A 10,159-nucleotide genomic window follows, 5' to 3' on the forward strand; every position below is an offset into this window, starting at 1 on the left:
AATAGTGAAAAACCGGTTAAACATTTGCATGACATCGGTTAAAAATGGAATGAATCGTTTACTGAGCGATAAACTCCAAAACAGGAAATTAGTTTCATTTATTTCTCGTTAAATATGACATTTCAGACAGAAATATTTCAAGGGATGTTTTCTACTATCATCGTCATCATTAGACCGTGAAAGTTTTATGTTTTATGTAAATCTGTGATCTAACAGACCTTACCAATTCTGTAATTTTCCTTTAAATGTTAACGTAATGGTTATGGTGTAATAAATATACCTAATGTAGCGTAATGAACCCATTCACATTTAAGTGTTCACATTAAAATATTTTGGATTGTTTGACACTATTGGAATCAATGGCCTAAATGGTCATTTAGGCTACACACCAGTGGGTTGCCTCCAAGTTGCATGTAAAACTTGCCGTGTGTGACTAGGACCTTATTTATGTTTGGTTTTAAGAGGTTTCTAATTAAAGCTTTAAAGCACTAAATCAAAGCAAAACAACACTGAACAGCTTTGTGTCTGTTGACTAACTATTAACGTCAAGTTTCAAGTTTAGGTGGTCAACATATTACTTAAAAGGGTTTAATTCAAAATATTTTGTTTCTCAAAAATTGTACCGTCCATGCATATCGACTTGTGGGGTGGGATACAACACTGGTACTTTTTGAAGAAATGTGTTCACATAATTTGATATCGTTTTAAAGAGTACGTCACGTTTTGATTTATTTACAAATATTGTGCAAGATTCCACACACTCAATATATATACACAGATTTACACAAGGTTAAATGAATAACTACTCCGATGACCTGGCCTGATTTATGATATCGATAGTTATTGACAAAACTGTTTTATCTCTGAACTATCTTTGTAGGAGATAACAGACTGGAAGGTCAAGTTATACAGATCCGGTCAAAGGGAAGTTGACCGAGATTTATGATTTCAAACAACCAAAATCTGACACTCAAAATCCCAGTGGGGCCCAGAATAAACAAGCACTCTTTCCGCTTATCTGAAGAAAAAAAAGAAAAAAAATTGATACTTTCTAAGAGAAGTTAAATGCCTGTTTTACTCAAAGCACTTATGTTTGTAGCTGTCCATTGAATGTTAATGCTTGACTGAATCTAAACATCTGAGTAAAAAGTGTATAAAACAGGTCATTCATTTGTTTTAGTATTCCGTGGACAGCTTGAAAAATTAGTACCTGACTGAAATAGACATAACTCCTTATGGAATGATTTCTTTCATTCTTTTCCAATGAGCGGGAGAGAGTGCTTATTAAATATATGCTTTACAGAACTTCCGAGTGTCATTTGTTTGTTTTGAAAAACATCACTAATACCAGTCAACTTCTTTTTGACTAACCTTGTACATGTGTGAGACATTGAAGAAATATAAGTTTTTAATAAATGTAAGCGGAAAACCTTAAAAGGCAAATGTTCCCACTGACTCATTCATATCCTTCTGGAAGTTGTTCTTATCCTTAAGACGGGCCTGGAGCAGAGAGTGTTCCACGACGCCTATCCGGACATCCATCTGGGTGACTTCAACCTTAAGACGTTGTAAAGCTTGCTTTATCTTGACAAGTGGAGCTGCATAAAAAAATACAAATTCAAAACAAGAAACACTTAATACGTAGACCTTCTATGGCAAGCATACCTACTTCTCCCATGAGCCACTTTTACTTCTCCCATTGTTGAATCCAGCCACTTTCAAGTGGAGTGTCGTGGGTGAGTAGTTAAGAACATCGAGTTAAGGTTCTGGTGGTTAAGTCATCAGAGTGTGGGTTCGTGACATTTGTGTCCTTGAGCAAGATGCTTTACTGTAATTGCTTCTCTCCACTTGGGGGTATAAATGGTTTCCAGTGAGGGTGGAGATTGATGTGTATGGTAAAACCACTAGGGCCATACTGAAGCTTAGGGCTGTATTACTCCAAAGGGAGCTGAGAAATATTAAGGAATGTTATTGGCCTCATTACCAGGGCACAATCCCAAGCGCAATGAGACGATTTTGTGAATGCGCTAAAAAAGGGGTAACCAGGGGATAATAATGACCAGGGATAATAATGACCTGGGGTAATAATGACCGGGGTAATAATGACCAGGGGTAATAATGACCGAGGGTAATAGGGACCAGGGGTAAAAATGACAAGGGATAAAAATGACCGGGTAATAACCAGGGGTAATAATGACCAGGGGTAATAATGACCAGGGGTAACAATGTTCGAAGTGCTTTGAGGCACCCTTCAGGTATGAAAAGCGCCATAAAAATTGGTTATAATATAAGAACTAGTTATTATTATTATTATTATTAAATCTACTCACATCCATCAGTCATACTGGACCCTCTTTCTTCCATCTCTTGTTTGACCTTATCTAGTTCTTCAGTAATCTCCGCTAACGACCGCGTCCTTTCTGTGACTCCACCACTTGCCTGACGATATTGCTCTTTCATCTGTAAACAAAACACATGTTATGATTGAAAGGATTGTTTAATAGGACCAATTCTTTATAACCATAACAACAGCTCTATAGCGTAATTTCCAAAATTAACATTGCGCTTGCGGATGGCGTCTTTATCCACAAATTCCAAAGGTCTACATGTACATGTACGCGCTTGGAACAGACTCACGGCAGACAATTCTAAACTTTAGATTTTCCCTAATTATTTTGCTGACAGCTGGACAGCTGGTGTTTTTTATCCATCTGGAGTTTTTCATCTAGCAGCATGCACAAGCAGACACCTATCACCTTGGTTGTTGTTTCTCTCATACAAAGAGCCACAACAGGTACTTGAGAACATGCTTTGTAAAATCCCTCTCTGAGGGTTATTGTGAAAACCCCACGGGCCTATTTCACTGAGAGTAGATTGATCTTACCTGCATATCAATCAGAGTTACTCAGTTAAGTAAGTGTGATGTATAGAAGGGTTTGCGGTAACACCATGTAATGACTATCTCTAAATGAGTTGGGGTGGTTCTGAAAAGAACCGTTGGATAACTCGACGTTTCGATCAGTATGCTCTGATCGTCTTCTGGAGAATGCTCTGATGCTGGACTCATGGTGTTACCGCAAACTCTTCTATATCTTATTTCCACCATGCAAAGTTTCAAATCCTACTTAAGTGTGATGTCACAATGCAACTCACTATGGTACATTAATACTGACAATTTGTAATGCGATGAATTGGTCTTGCTTTGTGTAATCGGCCCCTGATTATATTGTTGTACAAATGTGGTAGCCAAGAATCGGCAGGCTGCCACCACATCCGACTCTAAAGGAAGCTTGTCAAGGCATTCCAAGATTCCAGCTAACCATGGCAGATTTTTGTCCATGGCCCACTGCCCAGGTTCTGCGAATCATGGTGAGTGTCTACTCAACTTTAGGAATGTTGGGGGCAAGTTGGTGTAAGAATGCTAGGGGCTTTTGGGGTTTGGTGGGTGGGTGGGGGGGGGGTTGTCTCTTAAACTACTTCACCTCAGCAGCGCTGTCCTGCATGCCTCTATACTCTCCCAAGTGATGCTCTAGTTGATTGTTGATGTATTTCTCTCGACTCATTATCTTCTCCAAGGTACGGCTGATCTCCTTGTGGAGTTTGTCCAGATAGCCCTGAGAAAGGAAAAAAGAATTACGCAATTACATATCAGGAGGTTCCTCACCCACCATTTACAAGAGAGAATACAGGGCCCATTTTCATTGCTCTGCTTAACGTAAGCAAAGAATCTCCATTTGCGAAACAGGAAATTCCACGCTTACATCAAGCAAACTTCCAGGTTAGCAGGGAATCTTTGCTTACAGTGTGCATGCATACTCCACATTAATAGGATTTCTGCACTTACACAGCTAGCGCAGAAATTCAGCGCTTGCACATAAAAAGCAGAGAATGGTGAACGTAAGGGCAGAATTCGGTGGTAGACAGAGCCAGAAAATTAGGCCCTGCACCTGATCTTCTTTGTTCCCTTCCCGCATGTCCCTTGCCGTGTTACAGTTCTCACGACTTAACAAAGTTATGAGAAAACCACAACAGGTGTCCTGGAGTGTGGCATGTGATAGCCATCACAGGCAACCCCTCCTGATAGTGGTGCTTCAGCAGAAAATATTGCTTAACAATTTTCTACTAAGCAGAAATGAGCAGGATACCAGTCACAACTCGTACTTGTCAAGGAATATGTTTGTTGTGTCTGTTTTTCTTTTGTTTTGTTTTTGGTTTGACTGCGCCTTGGGACGCCCAGCAGGGTAAATATGAGCACATCAAAAGCCTTTAATATTATTACTACCTTAGTTTCTGAGAGAGCAGACTGTATCCCATCTCTGTGCTGATGCATCTGATCAACATGAGTTCTCCAGTCTTTATTATCAGTTCTAATATGAACCTTGAGTGACGGTATAACTCGTTCTACCTCAAGCTTCCATTCATTGGCATCAGTTGTAGACTCCATGATCTCCTCAATCCGTGATGTCTCGGTTGTATCCTGTGAAGAGACACTTAAGTTTATTGACAAATCATTTTGATATGTACCTTTTGTAGATCAATTTTTTTGGGCCATGACATGACTCCCCACTAACTATGAATGAAGATGTATAATTTACCTGTAGAAGTGTTATGGCCGAGTGGTTAAGAGTACCAAATACAAACTCTTTGTGCTTCTGATCAGCAGAGTGTGGGTTTGAGTCCCGGTCATGACACTTGTGACCTTAAGCAAGACACTTAATAATTGCTCTGTCCTTCCGATGGTACGTTAAGCTGTTGGTCCCATGTGTTGTGTAGCGCACGTAAAAGAACCAAGAGCACTTATCGAAAAGAGAAGGGGTTCACCCCGGTGTTCCTGGCCGGATTGGCAGCATTCTGCGCCACAGCACCTTGTAAACCATTACATGGTTGTGTGCAAAAGGCCGATCTCATAATTCAAATATAGTCCCAAATACCTTGCAGAAAAAAGTGTACGTTTAAGCGCTTTAGGGCGCAACGTACAAATCAGTCAAAAAGAAAAACGATTCTTATAATTTTGTAACATTGTTTCGCTCGATTCTCAAAAACTACAGAACCTCAGCTAGTTACACTTTAAGGGAAGTCTACCACCATTATCTTAAAATCATGTAAGTTCAATGTTAATATGTGGACAATGTGTTTTGTGGACCAAACCCTTTAAAGCAAACACAAAAAGTATTGGTCTGCAAAACATTAATATCTTGAAGTTTGATTTTGTCTGTGTACCTTCGTCTTGAGATTCCTGAGTCCTTCAAGGTCCAGGAAGTTATCATCCTCTTCAAGATCTTCATCGACATCCTAATTTCATCAAGATAATCAGGGAGAAAAGAAGTGTTATCAGAAGCGAAAAGAGTAAAAAACCTAGAAATCCAGAAAAATATGGAAGATGTTTATATTTGAGTGTATTTGATCTCTTACTGCCATATCCTCTTCAGCTTTATCCAGAGTGACCTCCACATCATCTTCAATAGCAGATTCCTCTTCCATTTCTTCTTCAGGATAAACAGGTCTGTAAGATAATTACAAAAGTAGTCAAACAAATAACTAGTTTTGAAAAGCGCTTTATCTATGGGTTTGATTAGGCTTGATTATAAGTGTAAATACATGTAACACAACACAACAGCTTTATGTCCAATCAATTGTCTTGCTTAAGGACACAAAAGTAGAGTCTGGGACTCACACTCTGCTGATTTGAAATACCACAGCTTGAGTGTGCCTGACCGCATAATGACAACATTGTCAAGACGGGGACAAACATCACAAACAAATGTTATGTTGAACACAATTCAAAATTGACAGGAGAAGGATTTGAACCTGAAACCCTCATGTGTTCGGTGCTCAACCAAATGAGCAATGTCACTGTGACTGCAGGACTTGCAATCACAAGGTTGTGGGTCTGAATCCTACCAAGCTAAAACGCTGATTTCACAATGACTATTCTAGAATAAGTTTTGATACCTATTTTGAATCACCATTTCTTGATTTGTGCAATTCATAAGCATAGTAGTTTTAACCAATGTTTGAAGGAGAGAGACTGGATGTTGCTAGCTTAAAGGATTTGGGTACTTTTTCAAAATGTCCATAGATTTACACTAAACTTACACAGTTTGAAGATAATGATAGTAGAAAGCTTCCCTGAAAATATTACGTGCCGGGGTGCTGTAGTTTTTGAGAAATGAGTTTAAAGAATGTCCTGAAAATACGTTTGTAAATGATTAAAATAATTTTTGTCTCATGAGACGAAAATTATTTTCATGACATTGTTTTTTATTCATTTCTCAAAAACTACAGCACCTCAGCACGTAATATTTTCAGGGAAGCTTTCTACTATCATTATCTTCAAACTGTGTAAGTTTAGTGTCCTACAAAAGTTACATACATTGTACACCCTTTAACGCTTATATCCCCTTTTGGTTGTTTGCCTATTTCCCTTGATGGGTGGATCATCTAAACAAACAAACAAACACTCACTTCTTTTTCTTCAAATCATTGGCATTTTGTAATTGTACAAACCTGTTCCATTTGAAGCTTGTTTTTCTGAGAGCTTCATCAGCCAGCTTGTCTAAGACGTAGATACAGTGCTCTCCGAAGCCTGCTTTGAGCTTGGCAGGTGGAAACTCAACAGCTGCCCCAATCTGTCGTACTTCATCTAGAATACTGGATATGGTCGCATTGGGGTCATCATACTGGGGGAAAGATTGGTAGTCAAATTCACATTAAAATTAATATTTTAATATGTTCTTTTTTAGTTAGTGCTATTATTATCTGCTTCTATATTGTGCAAATCAAGAGATCAAGAAATAAGAATCCCCCAAAGATTAATAAAAAACCTATTTTGCGATTTTGAAAAAAAAGAACAGGGTTTTTATCCTCTTGTTTGCAATTAAAGGATTTGGATAATGGAGTGATATTGCCCACCAGTATGGCAATCAAAGATTAATTGATGATGACGTCAGGTGAATTGGGTCAATATACCATTATTCTTAAAAGAACAAAATGCAGCGTTTAATGAACTAAATCATTTGGCAACAAGGAACTCACTTCTTGGGGTTGGTCGAATTGTTTACCAGCTTGGTTGATGAGCCATGCAGCCAGTGATGTAAACATGTAGAATTGCTCTCCAGGATTTGTAGGAAGGGCAAAGTAGTGTCTAGATGTAAGAAAAAAAACAATAAAGAGATATTTGAGAACCATTCTATCATATTATTTTATTGTTTCCAGACCCAAAACTTCCTTCTAGCAAAAAATGGTCCATGGAATTTATACATTCTTCATTTTGATGGATGTGAGATCATGTGACACTGTAGGGTTTTGATCCGCCTTCGACACGCCATCACATCTGTTTTAGCCAACTTGTACTGGTTCCCCTTGCATACGTAAACAAGATAAAAATATAAATTGTGCCTTTAAATTATGTTTAACGCTTTAGAGACAAAAATGCGAACAGCTATGTACTCCAAATGGCCGAAAGGTTTGACCTACTGAACATAAACACCAGAGCATGAGTTCGGTGTGCTTATCCACTCGGCCACAACACCCCAACCTGTTTTGGGTTGCTACATATACTACATTGTATGGTCTCTAATGGATTAACTATACAATACCTTGATAATGGTTTAAATCCTAATCCTTTCAGGAATCCCTCTTCATAATCCATCAATTTCAGCTTATCCATCATGTCCTCCATCACTACAAAGTGCATGTACACCTGGCCGGGCCCCTGCTCCGCCCCTGCTTCAGCCCCACCCCTTCTCGCTTCCTCAGCCATGATGCTCAGCTACAAAACCTATCACAGGGAAGCTGTTTGTTCAAAAGCTCAGTTTTTACACCAAAAAATGTGAAACTGTACAGGTTGAAAGCTTCTGATTTTTTGCTGAATCATCAACTACATGTTGAAAACTAGATCAATGAAACTTGCAAAGTTTTACACCAATTGATGCAGCGAATGTTGACTTTCCCCCGTTTGATTTCCAACAGCAGACAAACTTGCTTGGTGCTTTTACTTTGAGACACTTTGAGACACTCTTGGTTGAGGCTGGATAGAAAAAAGAAAAAAAGTAGAAACAGAGTGAAATAGATCTTTGAAGATTTCAATGTTTGAAACCAACTTGTTGTCTGTTGAGCATGTTTAATACATGTAAATGGTTTCAGTTCACTTCTCCAGTCATCTTTGAGGTCAAAGAGAGTGGAATTACACTTCACTAGCAAATTATTATTTTGCATCATTGTTGTCTAAAAAACTCTAACTAACTGTAACTATACAGTATTCAATCAAGTGAGTTAAGTTTAGTTTTTCTGTAGTTTAAAACCGGCAAAAAAATTGTCTTACCCCCTTAGTCTAATGTACACTTCTTTACAGCTTCAATCAATTTTAAAGTTTATGAATTATAAACAATGACTAAATTATCCAGCAGTACACTAAGTAATAAACATCGTTAAATAAAACACAACAATCATTGTCAAAACACTATAAGTACAAAAATGTATGTAAGCTTCAAATTTGAAAACGGCCAAGAAAAACTAACTTTGTTTGTCAAGAGGAATGTCAACACCCAGTCCCAGGCAAATTCAAAAAGTGACACTGACTGACCATGGACTGACTGACTGTGTAACTGAAAGTGAAATTCAAATTGAATAAATAAACTAATTATGTCACATGTGAGTCACTTGTGACCCTACTCCTAGAACTATTTCGGTTTCGTCCGGCTATCGTCTCCCGTAACCTCATAGGTTTATATCTCTCACGCGTACAACGACCCATGGTTCAATGAATTTCGGCATCAGGAATCTCTCTTTTTTTTTTTTTTAATCTCGCCAAAATTAGGCTCTATGTGTCCTTTGATGTATCAATGTGTATTCTTTTGACCAGAGAATCCACTCCACAATCTCAAAAATTGTTAAAAATGATAAATTCTTACCGTAATTCCAGATTCCCTATCTACTGTACGTGTTACTCCTCTGCCAACAATAATTGAAAATTACCCGACCTCGTTTTGCGAAAATGCGTCACGAGAGGGCGGGTACGATCCGTGATTTGTGTACAAAACATACACGGAACCACGAAGCTCGCACAGGGTACCAGTAAGTACACTTTTTGCACACAGCCGTTTACATACTGGTACCCTGTGCGAGCTTCGTGGTTCCGTGTATGTTTTGTACACAAATCACGGATCGTACCCGCCCTCTCGTGACGCATTTTCGCAAAACGAGGTCGGGTAATTTTCAATTATTGTTGGCAGAGGAGTAACACGTACAGTAGATAGGGAATCTGAAATTACGGTAAGAATTTATCATTTTTAACAATTTTTGAGATTGTGGAGTGGATTCTCTGGTCAAAAGAATACACATTGATACATCAAAGGACACATAGAGCCTAATTTTGGCGAGATTAAAAAAAAAAAAAAGAGAGATTCCTGATGCCGAAATTCATTGAACCATGGGTCGTTGTACGCGTGAGAGATATAAACCTATGAGGTTACGGGAGACGATAGCCGGACGAAACCGAAATAGTTCTAGGAGTATTGTGACCCTATGCACTGTAGAGTGTAGTGAAGTGTTCCAGTGGTATTGAGACCCAGTCACGTCAGCAGTGACAGCGAAAGTTATCCATCATATGCATTATTGCACACCTCCTCCCCCCATAGAAAAATTGTACTTTTGATTGAGTCATTCACCAGCAGAACATTACTATGGTATGATGATGATGAATGATGTACTTACAACCATAACACAGTGCACTCTGCTAGTGATGATTTACACACAAAATGTTCGGTCAATAAAATATATTTTGCTAAAAAAGTTCCTGACGAAATCGTTCCCTGTCATTAAACGAATCATCAATGAATACACAGAGTGAAAATAAACTGATGTGTATGGAGTAATGATCTTTAGAAAAATAAAACACTCCTTTTCGATTAAAAACAGCTGAGTTTACTTACCTTTTCCTGTCAAAACCGTCGCCAAGCAAGCACATACAAAACTATTTTTGTAATGGTACTGTACCCTATTCACATCTGTCCTAATATTAAGTACACGGTTGGGGAACAGACTAAAATTCCCCTTCCACAACCTCGTCTTTTATTAATGGTTTTAACGTACGACATTTTGATTTCAACTCCTGGGTACGGTATTGTTATGAATTATTCATAAGAGGTCATAGGTTAGT

At 38.4% G+C, this 10,159-nt stretch overlaps 1 protein-coding gene across 3 annotated transcripts; it reads right to left on the bottom strand.

Annotated features, from left to right (window-relative positions):
- Positions 1 to 85: 85 nt before the first annotated feature.
- LOC139951560 (intraflagellar transport protein 57 homolog) lies at positions 86 to 10,017 on the bottom strand. 3 transcript variants are annotated; one of them, XM_071950502.1, is made up of 10 exons: positions 9,933 to 10,017; positions 7,599 to 8,029; positions 7,036 to 7,144; positions 6,508 to 6,680; positions 5,413 to 5,503; positions 5,221 to 5,292; positions 4,283 to 4,477; positions 3,483 to 3,614; positions 2,331 to 2,460; positions 86 to 1,598 (listed from the first exon to the last, which is right to left on the bottom strand). In XM_071950502.1, the coding sequence occupies exons 2-10, from the start codon at positions 7,760 to 7,762 to the stop codon at positions 1,432 to 1,434; spliced, it is 1,233 nt and encodes a 410-aa protein (XP_071806603.1). In that variant the 5' UTR covers positions 7,763 to 8,029; positions 9,933 to 10,017; the 3' UTR covers positions 86 to 1,431. The 3 variants fall into 3 exon arrangements, with proteins under 3 accessions (XP_071806603.1, XP_071806606.1, XP_071806604.1); XM_071950505.1 differs by lacking the exon at positions 9,933 to 10,017 and adding an exon at positions 9,715 to 9,881; XM_071950503.1 differs by lacking the exon at positions 9,933 to 10,017 and adding an exon at positions 8,520 to 8,591.
- Positions 10,018 to 10,159: the final 142 nt, after the last annotated feature.

The sequence above is a fragment of the Asterias amurensis genome, chromosome 19, assembly GCF_032118995.1.
Source record: "Asterias amurensis chromosome 19, ASM3211899v1".
Classification (NCBI taxonomy): domain Eukaryota; kingdom Metazoa; phylum Echinodermata; class Asteroidea; order Forcipulatida; family Asteriidae; genus Asterias; species Asterias amurensis.